Below are 22,473 nucleotides of genomic sequence, written 5' to 3' on the forward strand. Positions count from 1 at the left end.
TTTCAGTTGAGTTTCAATTAAAATACTACTAAAACAAAATATTTTATCTTATGAAAGTAGAGTAATTTGTCTAAATTCAACATCTCATGAGGATTTTTTCAGAATATAAATTTGAATAGGAGTGAAAGGCTAGGAAAGAGATATAAGAAGGTTCTAGGTATGAAAATATATTTAAATATGGAAAGTAAAAGAAAAAAGTTTTCTGGATTAAAAAGAAAAAGTCTTTTGTGTAGTAAGGTAAAAATTTGTAGAATTAGTAACTTGGAGAAGGTTTGTAGCAGGGAAATCTCAAAAGCCTTTGTGTGTAACTCTATTGGCTCCCTGCAATTAGCACAATCAGTTGAAGTCACTGAAGGCCTTTTCCTAAGGTCAAATATACACATACTGATGTAAACCAAAGTTAATCCTCTATAGGTCGAAGTTACAAGAATTTCCTAAAACATGAATCTGCTCTTATCTATAAAGATAATTTCTTATGTCTGTTATGTTTTATTATGTAGAGGAACTAGTCTGAAAGGAATTAGGGTTTGTACAACTCTGGTAAATAACAACTGTTATTTTAAAGTATTACGCTACATTCCAGATTCCAAAGTTTTCTTTAAAGGCTAAACTTGATTAATATAAAAACACCAGTATCATTGTGGTGCTGTTACCGGCTTCTTTGTACACTAGATGTATTCGTATCTTCCAAGTAGAGAAGTCTTTAAAATATAAGGTTTAGGAGAACATTTTACCAACCTGGTGTTCTTCAAACTAAAATTTAAAGTCAAAATTGGGGATCATAAACATTATGTTTCTTGGTTCATACCTATTATTAAAAAAACCCAATATGTTTTTACTCTTGTTAATTTCATTTTATATTTTTCTTGTAAACTTTATAACTATTGTCAGATCATGCCTTACAAAAGTACAGCTTTCAGTAGAAGAGCCTGAGTTAATCAGAGATAACAGGCATCAGCCACAGGACAGATAGGAGGTAAGGCTAACTTCCAGTACCAATGCTGACCCCAATTAAATAGAAGGGGTAAATGACTTAAAATTACAGACGTTAAGACTGGTGAAACTGCTTGTTGGATGTTTAAGACCAAAACCTGGAGACTAAGTTTAAGGAAGTAAAAGGTCCAAGAAAGAAAATAGCCAATACTTGGCTCTTGCCCCCTGAGGTCAGCTCAGACCCAGGAACAAGGGGACTTCTCCAAGGGCTTTGCGACTCTGGGCCACATGACCTCCCAAACAGGGGGATCAATGAGACCCTGGAGGACAGAAAGCTGACCAGTGCCCATGCTGCAAAAGAAGGAGCACTGGGGAAGGGGATGTCCCTCTACTTCCAAGGAAATCCACGTGGTCAACGAGACCCAGACCCATCCTGGAAGCTGGCATTAAAGGAACAAAGAGGCTTCTCTCAAGTTCCCAAGAGTGACCCCTGAGGAAACTCAGCTGACTCATAACAGATGGGAACAATGTCAGTTTGAGCAACTTGATCTTAAACACCTAGCAAAGCCGTTATAACCAAAACAGAGCCATGCCTGAGCATTTAAAAGAAAACACAACAGTTCTTTTAATGAAACTTAAGATGTCCACTTGTGTCAGCCACAGCAAGAGTAAGTAAGATGGAGGCTATAAAAGAGGGCGTCTTAGGACTGCCCCTACGGGCAATGTAAAAGATTTACATTCCCAAATAGAGGCCATGTCCTCACTGGCCCTATTATGGGACCAGCTTCTCTGGTGAAAGATTAGTGGTTTCCATCATCTTCCTGATATTCACTGTCCAGATGCTGCAACATTTATTTTGTATTAATCTTGCTCCAGGACTCATGCATTTTTGTTTCTCTCATAGAAGCACCCACCCCCAGATCACTTTACAACGTATTCTTTCCAAACCACAGACCCCTCAACTAACCCAAAACATTCCTAAAGGGAAGCCCAAACTGCTTGGCCACATTGCTCCCTCTCAGTCTGAAGCAGCCAGAGCGGTCATCGCCCATTTCCCCTAGGAGCAGCAAAGGTTCCCTTAATTAGAGGGGAGAATGAGACAGGGCAAAGGACCAGTAGCTGGTTGTCAAAAGAAAAGGAAATGGGCAATAGCACTCCCCATCACCAACGCTCTGGCTCAAAATACTTCAAGAGCCCTCTGAGATCAGGAGGCTATTAATAATCAACTTGAAGCTAAGCTGAATGCCTTAGCGGCTATTGTAGTGGGCCTAGGTGATCAGATGCAAAGTTTTAAGGTCAGGCAACACTTACTATGCCATGTCACTCTCTGTTTGTTTGTGTAACACCTGTTCCACACAATAGCTGCCAATGGGATTGGGGGAAGAGGCATCTATTAGGAATTCGGAATTATAACAATGTGAGTTGAGATCTCTGCCACTGCACCATCCCATCCAAGCCAAGCAGGAAAGCCAGACCCATGTTATCTCCTTCCAGTTTTGCAGAAAATCTCTGGGATGACCTAAGTGGTTTTAGTCCTTGGAAAATGTTAAAGAATACTGTATGGTATCTCTTAAGACTTATTTCCTTGCTCTCAATTCCATGCTTTTTTCTCACAGTGAACTGCCAGCTTGTCCAATACCAGTTCCAACACCTCCAAGTAGACATACATCGTTACAGTAATAATTAAAGGTGGGGTGATGTGGGGAGTGGATGAGCTGCGTCATCAGCTGATCTGTGGTGTTCGCAAAGCCACACCTGGGAAACCCTCCTTGCCAAAGGCAGGATGTGTGAAAAGCCTCGACCCTCGGCTCTGAAGCCAACAGTTATCAGATGTTCCAGTTCAATGGGTTTCTGGGAACAGCAGGACTGCCACAGACGTCCCAACACCACAACTTCTTAGTGCACAAAGACACCTCTGGATAACTCACAGGCTCTGAACCATTAGCAGATCATCTCCCTGAGCCCCAGAGCTCCAGGAAGGGGCCATTAGTCACGAGGCCAAGCAGAGCAGCCACAGCGACAGCAGCCATGTGAGCGTGGCCCAGGCCGAGGAAGCAAGCCAGGAAGACCTGGCTGAGCTTCCGTGTTGCCCGGACGCCCGGCCGGCATATAAGGGCTGCCAGGGGAGGAGGTGCCAGACCTCACCACCTCCTCCCCAGCACCAGCCAGCCTCAGCCACCATGTGCCACACCAGCTGCTCCTCAGGCTGCCAGCCAGCCTGCTGCCTGCCCAGCCCCTGCCAGGCGACCTGCTGCGTGCCCGTGAGCTGCAGGCCCACTGTGTGTGTGCCCGTGAGGTGCCAGGTGGCCTGCTGTGCGCCCGTGAGCTGCAGGCCCATCGTGTGTGTGGCCCCCTCCTGCCAGTCCTCCGTGTGCCTTCCCGTGAGCTGCCGTCCTTCCGTGTGTGTGGCCCCCTGCTGCCAGTCCTCGGGGTGCTGCCAGCCCCCCTGCCCCACCCTCCTCTGCAGACCCGTCTCCTGTAGCACCCCCGCCTGCTGCTGACCCCAGGCCACAGACCAGCTGCTCCCAGGGCAGGCGGCCACCCCTGCACCCTGCCAGCACTGGGGACGGTGGAAAGCACGGCCAGTGGCCCCTCTGCACTGGGGGCGAGAGCGGGAGGACGGTGCTGATGCCCCTGCCCTGCGTGTCCCCGGGCAGTCCTGGCCCCAGGGGCCTTCTCTAAGCCCACGTGAGCTAATAAACCAGCCTCCCGTTCGCAGCTCCCTGTCTCCGTGTATTTCCAAGTCCTTTCCTCAAAGAGCAAGGGTAAGGGCCGTGGCCACTCCTCAAAGAGCCTTCGTCCCATTGGCTGAGCTGACGAGAGGGTCCCTGGTGGGGGAGAGACCTGAATCTGTGTCCCACCCCCTTCCTGAGGCTCCCTGAGGGTGGGGGACGGTGGAAAAACACCCTCTCCCCTGAGGGGTGGGTGGGAAACAGGCCTAAAGGACCCTCCAACAGAGGGTCTCCTCTGCCCACCGAAGCCAAGCAGGGCTGCTCTCTGGGGGGGGGCAGGAAGTCTGCGGAGGCTCCTCCCTGGGGACCGGGGCTAACGTCACTGCGGGGCAACCCTGCCGTCCCCAGTTGTTTTGTGAAGTCAATCATTCAAAGTTGCCCTGGGCCTGCCCAGACCAAGGCAGTGGGCATCGGGCAACCCAGCAGTTAGGCGAGTGGGCTGGCCCCCTTCGGGGAGACAGATGGCCCTGGCCAGACGCTGGCACAAAGTCTGTAAAACAAGCTCCAGAGAGAACCTGCCGCCGAGCCAGGACCCCCCCAAAAGCTGCCCTTGGGTCCTTCCCAGGGTCTCACTGGGACTGTGACCTGTCACCCCACAGTCCGGGTCAGGAACCCACAAAGGAAACATGACATACTGGGGAGTTTGCAGCCCGCTGCGATACACCCGCCAACAAGAACTTGGATGTGGAGCTCCCGCGAGACCCTCTGGGAAATTCCCCTAAAATTCCCAGTAAAAGCTGGGACATGGGACAGGGGCTGTCGCTCTCTTCTGAGACCAGCCACACCCTCCCTGAGGGTGCTGGCTTCCTCTCTCCTCTTCTTTCCCCACATCTCACGTCTTGCCCGAAATCTCTTGTGAGAACAACGGCCCAGGGACACGCGCACCCCAGGAGCAGTGCTGGGGTCTGACGCCCAAGATCATAAGACAGAGGTCAGCAAGGGGAAGACCTCCGAGGCCTAAGACAGAGCAACCAGCAGACGCGAATCACAAACTGCCAGACGGCGGCCACCCACAGGCAGCGGACACTGCGACTGGAGCACTAAGGGGTGTCCAGCAGCGAGGGGGATTAGAGAGTCAGATGGACACAGCACACAGAGAATCCCTTCAACGGCCCCCCACCCTCGATGCAGCCAAGTGCGGCTTCGTTGGATTGAAGACAGGTAAATACAGACTGAAACACAGAAAGGCGGAGGAGGCAGGAAACAAGGACAAGGTCAAGGACCTCAGGGACAACGGTGAGCCACACTGCCCTGTGTATCGTGCCCCAGAAAGAGGACAGACCTGGGCAGAAGCAGCATGTGAGGAGCTGACAGCTGGGAACATTCTAGAAACAATGGAGCACAAAACCCCACGTCCCAAAGCCCAGAGAGCCCGGTGATGTCCTCCCAGAGGAGGAGCAGCCGCTCTTCAGCCCCAACGGCCAAACCCAAAGAGGAGACAGAGGCAGGAGGCACACGGCTTCTGAGAACTGCCGCCCTGTGGAGCTGAGGGTGGGGAGACGCAGAGGGCGGGCAGCCTGGCCAGGGTGAGGGAGGGGTCGGGCAGGGCCGCACCAGGGAGCCGGGAGGGGTCTTCTGAGGAGGTCACTTCGGTTGACAGAAGAGCTCGAGGACACAGGGCCCAATCAGCAGGCACCGTGCACCCATGCCCTACGCCGCCTTCCAACAGAGACACTAACGCAGACGCGGGGACACAGGGAGCACCCTCAGTAAGAGTGAGGGCGCGTGGACAGGGAGGAGAGAGGGGGAGGAAAGTCCAGGGACCAACAAGCCCAGGCCAAGCCCTCGACTGCGCTCCAGGCCCTTCTCCTAGGAGACGCTGTGGCTGCCAGTCGAAGGAGCTTGCTGCGGCGTCCGCTCTCTGCGTCCCGTGGTAGGTTTGGCTGAGAAGAGACAATGAACCTTCCACCCTGCGCAGGAACCAAACCGAGTTTCCAAAGTGGAAGTGGAACCCCGAGGGGCCGCTCACAGGAGGCGTGTGCGGGGGGTCCAAGAGCCCTCCAGGCCAAGGGCCGGACAGCGGAGGAAAAGACGGCCCCAGAGCGCCTTAAAGGGAAGACGGAGCGCTCGTCTGGCACGCGCGAGGCCCGGGTACATCCTCAGCGCCACAGAAACACAAAGACATCGTGTCACCTACAACTGAAAAGCCAAAGAGAAAGTGGATGTACAGGGTGACAAGATGACCCGCCACCCAGAGCAAAAACAGTGACGTGTGGCGGGATTTTATCACGTTTACACCACAATGGTCACCCTCCGACAGCAGGAGCAAGAGGAGGCGGCCTCGTGAGGTCCCCAAGCTCAGTGCTGTTAGGTGTGTCGTAGACTCGGGGCCAACCAGCCCCACAGAGACAGAACGGGGCGCTGGAGAAACGGAGCCCCAAAGAGGCACGGAGGGAAAGAGAGAAAGGGGGCGTGTGGAGTGTCACCCCTGAAGTACCCAGGTGGCATGTCCATGTAAACCCACAACAAGCACCTCCAAAGCCAAAGGTCTGACACCGAAACCAAGAGACAGATTCTCCTATGGGATGAAAACCAGAGTCCAACACTATGCTGTCCACCTCCCAGAAACCCAGCTCAAGTGGACTCAGGTAGAGGAGAGGACACAGTGGAAAGTACACCCACGGAACACGGAGGAGGATCGCAGGGCTACAGGGGAGACTGCAAGACGATACAGGGTCCACTCAAGAACTGCACCCTGAACACGTCGGCACCTCACAGCCAGCTCCACACCGACAGTCCCCACTGATGAACACAGAGGAGAAACAGAAATCGCGTTGACCACTGGACTTCAGCTGCAGCAGGACAGACAGCTCAGTGCAGCCAGGAAGGCCTGAGCCCTACCCAGACAGACAGACAGACAGACAGCTCAGTACAGCCGGGAAGGCCTGAGCCCTACCCAGACAGACAGACAGACACTCAGTACATCCGGAAAGGCCTGAGCTCTACCTAGACAGACAGACAGACACTCAGTACAGCCGGGAAGGCCTGAGCTCTACCCAGACAGACAGCTCAGTACAGCCAGGAAAACCTGAGCTCTACCCAGACAGACAGACAGACAGCTCAGTACAGCCGGGAAGGCCTGAGCTCTACCCAGACAGACAGACAGCTCAGTACAGCCAGGAAAACCTGAGCTCTAACCAGACAGACAGAAGGCTCAGTACAGCCGGGAAGGCCTGAGCCCTACCCAGACAGACAGACAGACAGCTCAGTACAGCCGAGAAGGCCTGAGCTCTACCCAGACAGACAGACAGCTCAGTACAGCCGGGAAGGCCTGAGCTCTAACCAGACAGACAGACAGCTCAGTACAGCCGGGAAGGCCTGAGCTCTGCCCAGACAGACAGACAGACAGCTCAGTATACCCGGGAAGGCCTGAGCTCTACCCAGACAGACAGACAGATAGCTCAGTACAGCCAGGAAAACCTGAGCTCTAACCAGACAGACAGACAGACAGCTCAGTACAGCCAGGAAAACCTGAGCTCTAACCAGACAGACAGACAGCTCAGTACAGCCGGGAAGGCCTGAGCTCTACCCAGACAGACAGACAGCTCAGTACAGCCGGGAAGGCCTGAGCTCTACCCAGACAGACAGCTCAGTACAGCCGGGAAGGCCTGAGCTCTACCCAGACAGACAGACAGACACTCAGTACAGCCGGGAAGGCCTGAGCTCTACCCAGACAGACAGACAGCTCAGTACAGCCAGGAAAATCTGAGCTCTAACCAGACAGACAGACAGCTCAGTATAGCCAGGAAGGCCTGAGCTCTGCCCAGACAGACAGACAGACAGCTCAGTATACCCGGGAAGGCCTGAGCTCTACCCAGATAGACAGACAGATGGCTCAGTACAGCCAGGAAAACCTGAGCTCTAACCAGACAGACAGGCAGACAGCTCAGTACAGCCAGGAGAACCTGAGCTCTAACCAGACAGACAGACAGCTCAGTACAGCCAGGAAGGCCTGAGCCCTACCCAGACAGACAGACAGCTCAGTACAGCCAGGAAAACCTGAGCTCTAACCAGACAGACAGACAGCTCAGTACAGCCTGGAAGGCCTGAGCTCTACCCAGACAGACAGACAGCTCAGTACAGCCAGGAAGGCCTGAGCTCTAACCAGACAGACAGACAGCTCAGTACAGCCGGGAAGGCCTGAGCTCTACCCAGACAGACAGACAGCTCAGTACAGCCAGGAAAACCTGAGCTCTAACCAGACAGACAGACAGACAGCTCAGTACAGCCAGGAAAACCTGAGCTCTAACCAGACAGACAGACAGACAGCTCAGTACAGCCAGGAAAATCTGAGCTCTAACCAGACAGACAGACAGCTCAGTACAGCCGGGAAGGCCTGAGCTCTAACCAGACAGACAGACAGCTCAGTACAGCCGGGAAGGCCTGAGCTCTACCCAGACAGACAGACAGCTCAGTACAGCCGGGAAGGCCTGAGCCCTACCCAGACAGACAGACAGCTCAGTACAGCCAGGAAAACCTGAGCTCTAACCAGACAGACAGACAGCTCAGTACAGCCGGGAAGGCCTGAGCTCTACCCAGACACACAGACAGACAGCTCAGTACAGCCGGGAAGGCCTGAGCTCTACCCAGACACACAGACAGCTCAGTACAGCCGGGAAGGCCTGAGCTCTAACCAGACAGACAGACAGCTCAGTACAGCCGGGAAGGCCTGAGCTCTACCCAGACAGACAGACAGCTCAGTACAGCCGGGAAGGCCTGAGCTCTACCCAGACAGACAGACAGACAGCTCAGTACAGCCGGGAAGGCCTGAGCCCTACCCAGACAGACAGACAGCTCAGTACAGCCGGGAAGGCCTGAGCTCTACCCAGACACACAGACAGACAGCTCAGTACAGCCAGGAAGGCCTGAGCTCTACCCAGACAGACAGACAGCTCAGTACAGCCAGGAAGGCCTGTGTTCTACCCAGACAGACAGACAGCTCAGTACAGCCAGGAAGGCCTGAGCTCTGCCCAGACAGACAGACAGACAGCTCAGTACAGCCTGGAATGCCTGAGCTCTACCCAGACAGACAGACAGACAGCTCAGTACAGCCGGGAAGGCCTGAGCTCTACCCAGACAGACAGACAGCTCAGTACAGCCGGGAAGGCCTGAGCTCTGTCGTCCATGCACAGACCCCACAGTGATGGATGGTGGGCACCTGCCCCAGAAAGCCGTGACCCGCACCTGGGCTAAAGCTCCCTCCCTGACAGTGTTCCCTACGCTCCCTGGGGACCGTGGAGCCATTGACACTGACAGCAGAAGGACTCCACGCTCCTGCTTACACTCTCGCGTCCCAGTGACCCAGGGTCCGGCCGCTTCCTCTCAGCTGTGCCAAGGCCCGACAGAGCAACTGCAGAACTGGAAAGTCCACTTGGAGGCTCCGGATTCAGAGGTCTCAGCCCGAAGAAGGCCAGCTCCATACCCGGCTCAAGGTGACATGAGCATCGTGGTGGCAGAGTGTGTCAGAGGGAAGGAGCTCACCTGGTGACCAGGAAGCAGAGACACAAAATAGAGACCCCTAAGCCACACCTGCCTCCAGCCGCCACTCAGTAGCCCCTACCAGGGGACGATTCCCGGGCTGGGTTAAGGCGCTCCTAACCCAGTCCTCTGTCCTCCGAACTTCTCGCATTATGTCACACCTGAGCTTCTGGGGGACCCCACATCCAAACCATGATATTCCCCGAGTCATTGTCATCAGCAATGTGACGCTACAAGCCACACCAGCGCAGACAGGTGTGCAATCCAAGTGAGAGAGACGCCCGCAGAAGTGTTCAGGACTTTATTAAGACACGGCATGCACATGGAGAAGCCCACGGTGCCAGCTAGGCAGCCTGAGGGCACAGGGTGACAGAGTGTCGTCCAGCTCAAGGCCACGGGCCCCCGGCCAGCCCCCCACGCTGCAGGAGCCCCCGGGTCCAGCTGGGAAGCGGGCTCGCCAGCCTCGGTCGACTCTGTCCTCTGACGTTGGGGGCAGGCCTCCCGTGCCCTCGGAGCGCAGCCCACCGCCCGCTCGGGGCTCCAGCGAGCCACTGTGCGCCTGCCGCACCACCCCGCCCCTGGACTGGGCTCCGCGGCCTCCTCACCGGCCTCCTTGCCGGCCTCCTCGCCGGCCTTCTCCCGCAGCCGCTTGCTGTGCAGCCCGGGGGGAGCTGCAGTCGCAGGAGAGGCCCCTGCTCTGCGTGGCCAGACCTGGTGAGCATGTCCCCACAGAGGCTGCGGCCACGCTGTGCCAGGCCAGGCCTTCTCAGAAGCTCTCTACTCTCCCGTCCCTTCCCTGGTCCTGCCCGCTCCCCAACCTGGAGCCCGAGTGCCGCCCGTCTGCACACGCACCCCCATGACGTGAAGGTGCCCGGCAGGTGTGGGGCACAGCACAGTGGATACCAAGCCCTGCTGCACCTCACTGTCCCCAGAGCCTAGAAGGGGACAGTGAGCACGTCCAGTAGGCGCTGCCCTGAAGACAGGGCAGGTTGGCGCCCTCCTCGGACAGCTGCTCTCGGCCATGCTGCATGCCTGGCAGCTGGGCCAGCGACGTCTGCCTCGGCAGCCTGACCTGCAGGACCCCTCCCCGGTGCCCAGTGTGAGAGCACTGGCCGGGCTAGTCCTCGTCCAGCCGGCCACCACCCACCAGACAGAGCGCTGGGGGAGGTCTTCCAGTGAGAAACCGCAGTGCTACTGGTCCAGCCACGCCCCTGGAGGGACGGTGGGCATTCCCTCTGAGTAGCCGCTGGGTCACCCGGCAACCTAGCCCACTGCACCACAGCCCTGGGCTGTGGACACCGGGGTGCAGGACAGTGGGAAGCAGGCATGTGCCAGGGTGGTGCATGACACTGCGTGTCACGCGTGCTCACACAGAGTGTTCTGTGCGTGCGCGATGCAGCCGCGTGGGCCCTCAGGCTGACCGTCGCCTCTGACTCAGGTTCATCCAAAGCCCCCATTTAGACCACACGACAGGACCCAGGCCACCGGGCAACCTCACCACAGGCCTCTAGGGCATAAATGAAAAGGTGGAGCCCGGGGCGGCCAGCGTGCAGCCCAGGGAAGGTCAGGTCCCAGGCTGACCCCGGAGCAGCAGAACTTGGAACCAGCTCCTGAGGAAGCGGCCCGTCTCCCGGGAAATGTAAGCTAATGGTGACCTCAGAACCACGGGGCCAGAGGGGGAAGCTCACCCACAAAGCAGAGGACTCTCTCCAACACCCTGCGGAGAAGAGCTTACTCCAGAGCCCACGTCCTCAAAGGCCACTCGATGCAAAAGCACACTGCAGGCCAACAGGGAAGCCTGAGTCCGCTGCAGTTTATTTATTTATTTATTTTAGTTTAGGTGGACACGACATCTTTATTCTTACGTGGTGCTGAGGATCGCGCCCAGCGCCCCGCGCACGCCAGGTGCTGTACACCACTTGAGCCACATCCCCAGCCCCCAACTGTAGTTTTGGGGGACAGATAAGAGTAAGCACTGCCGACCCCGGCGGCCCCGAGACCTTGCTGGTGAGCTGTTGGCGCGTCTGGTTTCTGTGCTGGGACCTGGCGCACTCCTGCTCAGGCTGTGACAGTTGTTGGTCAATCAACCGGATGTCTGTGGACAGCGGTGGGAGGACCTACAGAGCTGGTCCAGCCCTGAGAGCCTGAGGTGCAGACAGACGGGGCCGACCTGGGGAACCAGGACGTCCCTGAGGGGAGGCGCCAGGCCTCAGGCCTCCAGGCAGCGCCCAGCGGCGGGAAGGAACTCTGCTGGGAAGCAGGCCACAGGCCAGAGGCTCGTCCCCAACCCGCACCACCTGGACACTGGGCCTCAGGCCGATTCCCCACCCAGGGCTCCCCATCAACCATGTGAAGAGAGGTCACCAGGATAGATGGCCAGGCCAGCTCAGAGGAAGGACAGAGCTACAGCTGCGAACGGGAGGCTGGTTTATTAGCTCACGTGGGCTTAGAGAAGGCCCCTGGGGCCAGGACTGCCCGGGGGACACGCAGGGCAGGGGCATCAGCACCGTCCTCCCGCTCTCGCCCCCAGTGCAGAGGGGCCACTGGCCGTGCTTTCCACCGTCCCCAGTGCTGGCAGGGTGCAGGGGTGGCCGCCTGCCCTGGGAGCAGCTGGTCTGTGGCCTGGGGTCAGCAGCAGGCGGGGGTGCTACAGGAGACGGGTCTGCAGAGGAGGGTGGGGCAGGGGGGCTGGCAGCACCCCGAGGACTGGCAGCAGGGGGCCACACACACGGAAGGACTGCAGCTCACGGGAAGGCACACGGAGGACTGGCAGGAGGGGGCCACACACACGATGGGCCTGCAGCTCACGGGCGCACAGCAGGCCACCTGGCACCTCACAGGCACACACACAGTGGGCCTGCAGCTCACGGGCACGCAGCAGGTCGCCTGGCAGGGGCTGGGCAGGCAGCAGGCCGGCTGGCAGCCTGAGGAGCAGCTGGTGTGGCACATGGTGGCTGAGGCTGGCTGGTGCTGGGGAGGAGGTGGTGAGGTCTGGCGCCTCCTCCCCTGGCAGCCCTTATATGCCGGCTGGGCGTCCGGGCAACACGGAAGCTCAGCCGGGTCTTCCTGGCTTGCTTCCTCGGCCTGGGCCACGCTCACATGGCTGCTGTTGCTGTGGCTGCTCTGCTTGGCCCCGTGACTAATGGCCCCTTCCTGGAGCTCTGCACCCTGGGAACTGCCCGGGGCCTTGCTGGCTCTGGTGGCTCCACCCGTGTCCTGAGCTGCTTCTGTGAGATTCCCAGAGCCCAGGGAGGGGCCAGAGACAGAGAGCAGCGGACAAGAAGAGAGGCTCGGAGACCATCCTGGGCCAGGAGGGGAAGGGTGGGTGGTGGACATGGCGGTGCTCCTGTGCCCATCAGGGGGACGGGGCTCCCATCGGGTCATCTCTCCTGTCCTCCCGATGGCTCTGTCCTTGTACAGCCGAGGAAAGGAGGGACAGAGCAGATGGGCAGCTGTGCCCTGCCCAGGCTCTCCCCCGGGCCGTGCACACTGCACAGGCCGCCTCCTGCGTCCTCCTCCCTCCACTCCAGTCCCTGGGTCACCTTCTCCTCCCCAACAGCGAGCAGGCCCTGGAACATGGCGCAGAGTGGCGCCTCGGAAGGGCTTGGGGGAGACCCTGGGGGGATGCAGGGCAGCTCGCAGTGGCCCCCTGAGGCCGTCTCCCAGGCCTGCACGGCGCGGGGCCCGCAGCCCGCACACCAGCGCACACGCGTGGGCCCGACAGGCGTGTGAGCAGGCTCACTCCTGTCCCTGTGTGGTCCTCTGCCCGCTCTGCCCGCTCCTCCCGCAGCACCGGGAGCCCAGCACGAAGCCCCTGCCCCATGGTGGAAGGCGTTCCAGGACAGCTGCCATGGACGGGGGTCGTCTCGGCGGCTCTGAAGCCTCAGCCCTGGCCGACCGCGACCCCCGTCAGCGGGGAGCAGGGGCTCAGCCCCGGTGCCTGTCAGCCCTCTCCACTGGGTCCACACTGAAGCCGAGTGAGGGTCTCCCAGTGCCTCCTCAGCATCTGCTGCCTGGACCAGGACCCGCTGGGACAGACAGGAGCTACTCTGGAAGGCCACTGGGCACCTGGATGGCCGGCGGCCAGCAGAGCGCTCCACTAACTGTGCCCCAGAGACCAGGCGGGAGACGGCCACCGCGGTGAGCAGCCACAGCAGCGCAGGCCGTGCTCCCAAGGCTGCGGCCACTGTCCCAGCTGCCGTGCCATCAGCAGCGAGCAAAACATGAAAGCCCTGGCCCTCTGCACGGGGCGGGCAGCAGGCGGACAGCAGAAGCCCGGGACCTGAGCAGCGGGGCCCAGCAGTGGAGCAGGCGCCTGGAACCTGTGGAGGGGTGGGCCGCAACTGCTGGGGAAGGCCACCAGGAGGAGGTGCAGCAGGGTGGACAGTGGACGCCCACAGCGTCCAGCTGCGGCTACACCCCGGCCCAGGGCCTGGGGAAATCTACCGCCAGCCAAGCGAAGCCCAAGCCAACTCACATCAGGACTTCCTTGGAAGCAGGTGGACGTGGAGACCCTCGGGTTAGAGAGCTGAGGACCCCTTCCCACACAGCCCACCGCACGCCGTCTCCCAGGCCAGGACCAGCAGTCAGAACCCGGAGGCTGGAGTGCAGTCCCAATGACCAGACGGGAAAGACGACCAGGAACGTAGTCCCCAGAGCACTCAGATGGGCACCAGGGAGCAGCAGCTGCTGCAGGGGAGAGGCCAGCGGAGAGCTGCTGCCGCGTGAGCAGGGACTCCAGGGAGAGGGACGCTTATGAAGTAGGAATCCCAGAAAAGTTCAGCAGCCGACATGAACTCCACCCGTCGGGCCTCACAGTAGCCACATCGAGGAGAGACCCTGAGCTCGAAGATGGCAGCAGCGGTCACCCAGTCAGAAGAACAGGGGACAGACTGAGGGTCACTGTCCGTCACAGGCGAGGATGACATGTCTGTGACATGGAGGATCTGAGCGGGGCCTGGGGCCAGGAGCGTGCTGTGCTGTGGGGACACCAGACAGGGCCTCTGCAGTGGGGGACCTTGGGAACCTATGAGGTGGCATCCCCTGGCCTCCACAGTCGGCCTCCAGCTAACCGGCCTCCGAGTTCAGAAAGCACACAGCCAGCTGCGTCTCGGGCGCCTGCAGCTGGCAAAGGGCTTCCTGGACTGAGGGAGCCGAGGGAGGTCAGCAGAGTGGGCAGAGCAGGAAGCCATCCGGGACAGGGCGTCGGCCTCATTCGGCCACACCAGCTGCTCCTTGGGCTGCCCCCAGCCTGTCCTGCCTCCCGGTGCTGGGCCCCGTCCTCCTGCTGGCCAGCCCCTGTGTGTGTGCCCAGCCCCTGCCAGGGGGCCTGCTGCGTGCCCTGAACTGCCCACCCTCTGTGTGCTGCCAGCTCTCCTGCCCACCCTGGTCTGCAGGCCCGTCCCCTGCAGCACCCCCTCCTGCTGCTGCTGATTATGTGAGGACCACCTCTGCCCTGGTGACCACCGAAGACTTTCTCTTTGTCCAGACACCAGATTCCTCCACTGAGTCCCACATCTGTGATGGACTCACGTCCCCTGTGGCCATGGTGTCCTGGTCCCGATCCCTGAATCTTAGTCACCCATGAGCAGTGAGGCCATCTGCTCCTCAGCTCAGGTTGCTCTTCCTTCCCCGAGCGCTTCCTCGTGGTCCTGTGCCGTCCTGCCCTGTGCCGTCCTGCCCTGTGCCATCCTGCCCTGTGCCGTCCTGCCCTGTGCCATCCTGCCCTGTGCCGTCCTGCCCTGTGCTGGCTGCAGGTCCTACCCCGCTGGTCTCTCTGACAGCCACTGCCAGGGCGAGGGGCCTGGGCTCAGGGCCCCTCTGGAGGGAGTGGATGCAGGTTGTTGAGTCCAAGGGCACCTCCGTCCCCTGGTGTCACCCTGGGACCTCTGTCCAGGGCTCTTGTGGAGCCTGGAAGCTGAGGGAGGCGGAGGAGGAGGAGCCTGGGAGGCTGTGGCCACTGTCCGTTGTGGGAAGAGCTTTCACACCAAAAAGAGGCCCATGGCCCGTGGCCCCAGAGACTGGATCGGGGCCAGCAGGACAGGCAGGGGCCTCCTGCCCAGGGGAAGGGCATGTCCTAAGTCGGCCACAGCCAGCCCACAGCGGGCACCAGGTGTGGCTGCAGCCCTGGCCAGCAGGCTGTGAGGCCAGGAAACTGCCGGGTCAGGAGGGTCTGCAGAGAGGGTTGGGCCAGGTGTCCAGCGCGTCCACTGATGTCACACACAGAAACAGGAGGACTGGGCCCTGGCTCGCGCCCTGGCTGAAGGCCCAGGGAAGCTGCTGTGTTTGCACTGACCCTGAAATGCATCGATGTGCACTGGCCGAGTGGCTGCTGGGGTCATCTGGTGGAGAGCCCAGTGTGCAGTAAAACCAGCGTTCCCCGGGCGATACTCACCAGTTAAGTCTCCCAACGTTGCTGTGTTTAAAATATTTTATAACTAAACAAAAACAAAAATACAGGAAAATAAAAGTACCTAAGTAGAAAAACAGTAAAATGCTTTACTGAAACTAGAAGGCACATGGAATGCTGCTCTTGACAGGTCACAACAGTGAGCCGGGCTGCGGCAGCCGGCTGTTCAGAGAGAGCTGGGCTGCGGTCAGGGGCTGGGGACACTCGGAGAACCCGGTGTCCAGCCTGCAGGCAGACAAGGTGAGTCCACCAAACACCCAAAAGCAGCACTGGCCATGAGAAGCCACCGCTGAGACAGTCCTACATCCCCCGCAGCCTGGGGGCTGAGCCCACTGTCCCTGCCACAGCCCCCAAGACCCGCTCCCAGGAGGGGACGTGGCCAGGAAGCAGTGGGGAGCACAAGAGCTGGGTGCTGCCCCGGCCAGAGCTCCAGCCGCCCTGCCCCCTCAGCAGGCCCAGCAACAGGAGTGGGGCCATGTGGGAGGGGAACCGGCTCTGCACCTGGCACCACCCGGCAGGCCCCACCACAGGGTGCCCGATAGCCCATGCCCACCAGGAGGCACAGCGCTCATCTCCAGGATGGAGCGGGCATCCTGGACCCAGTGCCCAGTTCTGTTGTCCACCTCCTCTCACCTATTCCGCAGGAAGCCCAACAGTGGACAAGCCACAGACCTCACAGAGCTCATGTCACCTGCCCCACCTGCCTGAGCCTATCAGAAAATGGACCACCACACACAGGGGACCAGAGAGCCCAGGGCCACCGCACCCTCGCCCAGCGCGGGAAAGTCCACGGCATGGAAAGGCAAAGATCGGGAGCCACACAACCCGCCCCCCACCCCCTCCGGGGCCGGGAAGAGCATCTCGGGAACAGAGGAACCTTCTAGACCCAAACACACTCGAGATTCGGGGAAAGAAGTCTCGCCATTCAAAAAAGAAAAGGCAAGATGCTTTAAAGATGAGTGATTAGAGAGATCATCCCGGACGCCACGCTGCGACCCCGAGCCCCTGCAACCCGCGCCCGCGCGTCCTTAGCAGGGCCACCAAGCGATGCCCGCTGGGCGCCCGCGAAAGTTTGTCGGCTCCGCTGAAGGGCGTGTCCCGATCGGGCCAGGAGCCTTCACGTAAATGGGTCCAGTCATGCCTGCCAGTAAGAAGCCAGAAAGCTCAGGAATCAGTGTGTCCAGTGGACTGAGTCAGTGATACCGGGGCAGTGGTTTCTCCAAGGCCCTTCAGGAAGTCGATGACCTGACTTTTCTCTGCCTGACGTCAGATTAGAAGGGGGGACCGTGGAAGGCGAAGAGCTGAACTGGCTGCATGCCTGCAAGAACTTGCTGAAGAGCTTTGGGGAGCGGTCCTCAGCCCCGTCCATCCCCAGTCCATTCTGACACGCCCTATGATGCCAGGCAGAACCCCAACTGCAAGCCCCCCTACTCCTTTAGCTGCCTCATATTCCTGGCCACCGAGGACTCTCCAACCAAGCGCCTGCCAGTGAAGGATATCTACAACTGGATCTTGGAACATTTTCCGTATTTTGCGAATGCACCTACTGGGTGGAGAAACTCAGTGAGACATAATCTGTCATTGAATAAGTGTTTTAAGAAAAAGTGGACAAAGAGAGGAGTCAGAGAATTGGGAAAGGGTCGTTATGGTGCTTAGACCCAGAGTATAGACAAAATCTAATTCAGGCTTTGAAAAAGACACCTTCCCACCTCCTCCCACCTCTCGTCAGGCATATCAAAGCCCATCAGGTCCACCCATCTGGCCGGGCAGTACCTTCTTCAAGAGAAACGGAGCCCTTCTGCAAGATCCTGACATTGATGCTGCCAGTGCCATGATGCTTTTCAATACTCCCCCTGAGATACAAGCAGTTTCTCCAGGAGTGATACAAAATGGAGCGCGGGTTCTGAGCGAGGGCTGTTTCCTGGCATCCGGCCATTGCCGATCACTCCCATGGGAATGATGGCAGCCATGAGGAACGGCATCACCAGTTGCCGGATGCGGACTGAGAGTGAGCCATCGTGCGGCTCCCCCGTGGTCAGCGGAGACCCCAAGGAGGACCACAACTACAGCAGTGCCAAGTCCTCCAACGCCCAGAGGACCTCGCCCACCAGCGACTCCGTCTCCTCCTCCTCCCCCCCGGCCGACCACCACTACGAGTTTGCCACCAAGGGGAGCCAGGAGGGCAGCAAGGGAGCAAGGGCAGCTTCCAGAGTCACGAGAGCCACAGCGAAATGGAGGAGGACGACAGGAAGCCCAGCCAGAAGGAGGCCAAGGATGCCCTGGGGGACAGCGGGTAAGCATCCCAGCACAAGAAGCGCCAGCACTTCACCAAGGCCAGGAAGGTCCCCAGCGACACGCTGCCCCTCAAAAAGAGACGCACAGAAAAGCCCCGCCCCCCGAGAGCAACGACGAGGAGATGAAAGAGGCAGCCGGGTCGCTCCTGCACTTGGCAGGGGTTCGGTCCTGTTTGAATAACATCACCAATCGGACGGCAAAGGGGCAGAAGGAGCAGAAGGAAACCACAAAAAATTGAAAACAAGTCATTGATTTGTTTTGAACCACTTGGTTTCAGCATGTCAGGAGATTTCTAATGATTTGTGGCAATATCAGCAATTTTTTTTTCTTTTGGTTTGATTTTCTTTCTTTTCTTTTTTTTTCTTTCTTTTTTTTTTTAATTTGCCCCCCTGTCCTTTGTTTTGGACCCTTAAGAATTTTATTTTTAAAGGAGATTGAAGCCATAGAACTCATATTGACACTCAGCTGTTTTACAAAAGCTTTTCATTATCCGACAACAAAACCAAGAAAAAGCCAAAATTACCATTGCTTCCTGCAGCTTGTCAGAAACACGTGGCTTGAACCCACAGGGATGTCAACGTTAACGCCACATTTGGAGTACACATTTGGCACCTAGAAGGCACGTGTGCAAAGTAATCGTCATTCAGGCCCAACCCTTAGGTTTAAAAAGAATGTCCTTCCATTCGGGGTTCACTGAGTGGAGAGGCACATACAGTAATGGGGGAAAAGGAAGAACCCTGCGTCCCCTTAGGCACAGACCCAGGCCTGTGCACCCAGCTTCCCACTGGGCAAGGAATGCCCTGGGCATTGCCATACAGCAAGCACGGGTTCTGCCACCAGTCCTCTGTGCTCCGAACCTTGAGGCCTGGTGATGTCTTACAAGCTGAGCAGCAGACTGTTGAGACACGTCAGGTGTCAGTGACCAAGAAGTGGGGTAAACTGTAGTCACATTGGTGATTACTCTGTCCTGTAGCTAAGAATATGTTCCAAAAGCCATAAGCCTGAAGGTTAGTCCTGCACGTGCATACACACACACACATACACACACACACACACACACACACACTGCACACATATGATTGGGACTAAGAGAAAACTCATGAAAAAAAAACAAAACAGGCCATATCTTCTAAACTGCCCAGTGAAAAGCAATCAAGTCTGAAAATTGACATTAGCTGTTAAGGAAGGAAATAATAGTACAGATTCTTTTTCTGTCTATCAAAACTATTTGATCCAAGTGAAATTTAAAAAAAAAAAGCTACCAAAAAAAAAAATAGAAAGATCATCCCATGGACATTGAGCATCTTTGGATTCTTTAGATTTTCTGGAGAGGGGGGCGATGCTGGGATGACCAGGGTGCTCTAGCACTGAGCTACACCCCGGCCCCACTAAATGACCGAGGGCCTTGCTAGGTCCTCCTGCCTCAGCCTCCTGAGTCTCTGGGTCACAGGCGGGCAGGGCCACGCCTGGGGTTCTTAGCACGTGTGCACTGACACATCACAGTCACTCACAACAGGTGCCCTGTGCCACGTCTGCACAGCACACAGCTCAGCCCACCTCGTCCCGGGACGCCCTCGCTGTCCTCGAGCTCTGTCCAGTGGCCTCCCTTCTCTTTTCTTCACCTCAGTGCATAAAAGGGCACAGGAAAGCAGGGTTTGCTGCGGTGGAGTCACATGTGGGCTCTCAGAATAGAGACCTGGAGGATGAGGTGGAGAAATCCTTCCAAGTTCGGGCTAAACATCAAGAAAATGCCGCGTAGAGTGGCCCACGCCTTGATCCCATCGGTGGGGGAGGCCGAGGCAGGGGGATCGCGAGGTCAAAGCCAGTCTCAGCAACCAGCAAGGCCCTGAGCAACTCGGTGAGACCCTGTCTCTAAATAAAACATAAAAAAGGACTGGGGATGTGAGCCAGTGGTTCAGGGACCCTGGGTTCCATCCAAAAAAAAATACAGCATATGAGAGAACAGAAAATATCATCAATGGTCAGTCCGAAGGCCGTACCTCTGATTTGCAGGGTCCCTAAGAGAGAGGTGCAGCATATAAGGGGGATCCATGGGTGGTGGCAGCAGAAGAGCTGAAGGCACCCGGGCGGGAAGGGCTCCCGAGCTGGGAAAGCCGAGGAAGGGCCTAGCTACGCCTTGTGCTGACCGCAGACGCCCAGGACGCAGGGTGCCAGACACCCCCAGAGAACAAACAAGTCACCTGCAGAGAACAAGTCCCAGGCGGCCAGACTCGGCCGCATTGAAGGCCACACACTGGCGGTAACTCCCAAGCCGAAGCCAACAGCTGAGCAGGACACGCAGGAGCAGCTGAGGGGCAGCAGGCCGGGCGGCACTTCCTCAGTAGGGCAGGTGACCAGGACGTCCAGCTGACCCTGTCCTGGGTCCAGTACGAAGCACACAGGCCTCTTCGTCCACCTCCTCTCCTGGTGGCATCCAACAGACACAGTTCTAAAACCTGGTCTCTCTGAGTCCCTCTCCCGGAGCCTCGAGACCCTGTGGATGCTGCTTGGATACCACTGGGACGGGGGGACCTGGGGGGTCCTGGGGGGGAACCTGGGGGGACCTGGGGGGACCTGGGGGGTCCTGGGGGCACCCCGGCTCCAACGCGGGGGTCGCGGGGGTCGTTCTCACGGTGCCAGGCCCAGCTGCTCCCTAAGCTGATGTGCTCTGAGGCAGACTCGCTTTTCAGAAAGCAAGACACACACCAAACCAAAGGACACACACCAGGGTCGTGCTCGCCCCGTTGGTGAGCTACACACACACACACACACACACACACACACACACACCAGAGGACGGTGCATGCAGAAGACTGGACCCTCGGGTGGAAGAGTCCTAAGCACACGAGCTCCGTTCAGCAAGCCCCAGGACAGACGGAGCCAGCCCAGAATGGAGACAGCGCCCCAGGGCTGAGGGTCGGACTCTCCATCTTCACGACCGTCAGAACTTGGGACAGAAGGTCAAGAAGCAAACAGGACCGCGACCAAGCCGCACCCTGCTCAGTGTGCAGGGGACACGGGACAGAGCACACACAGGCCACCAACCAAGCCTGGGAGGATCTCCAAGAAATCACATCAGGCAGAGGAGCTTGTCAACCGCTGGGCGCAGGCCCCAGGAGGGCTACAAAGGCAGCGCGGAGAGCGCTCGGGGGACAGGACTGTAAACGTCCCAGATCCGAGCCCGGCTTCACCTCCAGGAAGCAGGAGAGGAGCAGGGCGGACCCAGAAGCAGATAAAGGAAGCACTTTCTAGAAAGTGAACGAGACAAGGGGCAAAGAGAGCAGCATCAAGAGGGTCGTGAAGCCGCAGTCGGATCTCAAGAGACCAGCACACAGTCGGGTCAGAACCAATGTAAGACTTGCTCAGAGCAATAACAAGGTACAAGAGAACGGCAAGAACAAGTCACACCAGCAGACTAGAGGACCCACATGAAATGAAAGTCCACAAACACACGAATCCCCAAACTGACCAAAAAGAAACGGAGTCTCAGCAGAGCTATGACGAGTAAGACGAAAACAGCGACCAAAAACCCAGATGCATTACGGGGAATCAACCAGAATTTAAAGAACCCCAGGAAAGCCTCCCAGACTCTCCCTAACTCGCCCGGCAGGACAGCCGTCCCCTGATACCGAAGCCAGACCAGACAGAGAGAGAATCGCGGCCATGTGCCTTATGAACCCAGATGCTCAGGTCCCAGCCAATACCAGCAGGCCGAAGCCAACCCGCATGCAGAATGTCCTACGCCATGACTAAATGGGGCTTGTTCCAGGAGGCCGACGGTCAGCCCAAAAAGACCGACCCAGGCCACGCACCAAGTCACCAGACTGAAGGGGAACAGGTGGCCCTCTCAGCCCCGCGGAAAAGAAAAAGAGAACACGAGAAGACGAGGAAGACAGAGGCGCTTCCTGAATTATGGAACTGCCACTAGCCTCACACCGACCGGGAAGAACTGGACCCCCCAGACCAGGAGCACACAGGAAGTAGAACAAGCCAGAATCAGAGGAAGGAAGCCCTCTACTGCAGAGACACGGGCAGCACCGAGAGACTCCCAGAGACGCCCCAGAGAGCCACTGACCCTTTACTAAAGAACCCAGCGACGTCTGTGTTTCTGCACACGAGCACGGAACGACCCAAAAAGGAAGTTAAGCAAACAACGCTCCATTTGCAATGGCCTTGAAAAGGAGAGAGCACCCAGGGAGCCACCTGACCGACAGACACGATCTGGATAGCTACAGAATGTGCCAAAGAATCAGAGAACAGGCTGGGGCTGGGCCTTGGTGGCAGAGCGCCGGCCTCACGTGGGTGAGGCCCTGGGTCGGGTCCTCAGGGCCTCATAAAACCGATTGATTAATGGTATTGCCTCTTTCCAAAGACACATCCGTCTAAACTACCCAAACAAAGATTTTTAAAAGAGTTAAAGAAGACCTGATAAATGGAAAGACATCCCACGTTCCTGGATTAAAACACCCTCTCGGCCCACGTAGAAAGCTCTGGTAAAACCTAACACATGACCGGATCTAACACTGGACTAAAGCAGGCGGAGCGCAAGTGGACGTCCCCTCACAGGCACACAAATGTCCACAAGCACACTCCTTGCTGGTGGTTCCTAGGGAAGGCAAACCCAAA

At 57.6% G+C, this 22,473-nt stretch overlaps 2 protein-coding genes and 1 pseudogene across 2 annotated transcripts; 2 read left to right on the top strand and 1 right to left on the bottom strand.

The window, feature by feature from the left end:
• The first annotated feature begins 2,498 nt into the window (after positions 1 to 2,498).
• Krtap12-3 (keratin associated protein 12-3) lies at positions 2,499 to 3,638 on the top strand. Its single transcript, XM_005342883.3, has one exon. The coding sequence runs from the start codon at positions 3,114 to 3,116 to the stop codon at positions 3,432 to 3,434; it is 321 nt and encodes a 106-aa protein (XP_005342940.2). The 5' UTR covers positions 2,499 to 3,113; the 3' UTR covers positions 3,435 to 3,638.
• A 5,043-nt stretch (positions 3,639 to 8,681) lies between these two features.
• On the bottom strand, positions 8,682 to 17,030 carry LOC101965984 (uncharacterized). Its single transcript, XM_078044763.1, has 2 exons — positions 11,977 to 17,030; positions 8,682 to 11,946 (listed from the first exon to the last, which is right to left on the bottom strand). Exons 1-2 carry the CDS (start codon positions 12,525 to 12,527, stop codon positions 11,772 to 11,774), a joined length of 726 nt encoding a protein of 241 aa, XP_077900889.1. The 5' UTR covers positions 12,528 to 17,030; the 3' UTR covers positions 8,682 to 11,771.
• On the top strand, positions 16,656 to 18,466 carry LOC101966497 (forkhead box protein N3 pseudogene; annotated as a pseudogene).
• The last annotated feature ends 4,007 nt before the right edge of the window (positions 18,467 to 22,473 follow it).

The sequence above is a fragment of the Ictidomys tridecemlineatus genome, chromosome 3 (genome assembly GCF_052094955.1).
Source record: "Ictidomys tridecemlineatus isolate mIctTri1 chromosome 3, mIctTri1.hap1, whole genome shotgun sequence".
NCBI classification, from domain to species: Eukaryota; Metazoa; Chordata; class Mammalia; order Rodentia; family Sciuridae; genus Ictidomys; species Ictidomys tridecemlineatus.

What these genes read in the sequence shown, in the direction of transcription:
- Krtap12-3 (XM_005342883.3), top strand. Translation starts at nt 3,114, where the DNA reads ATGTGCCACACCAGCTGCTCCTCAGGCTGCCAGCCAGCCTGCTGCCTG.
- LOC101965984 (XM_078044763.1), bottom strand. Translation starts at nt 12,527, where the DNA reads ATGACCCGATGGGAGCCCCGTCCCCCTGATGGGCACAGGAGCACCGCC. An exon ending in ACTGTGTGTGTGCCTGTGAG is followed by an intron (nt 11,947 to 11,976) that starts GTGCCAGGTGGC and finishes TGCGCCCGTGAG; the next exon opens with CTGCAGGCCCATCGTGTGTG.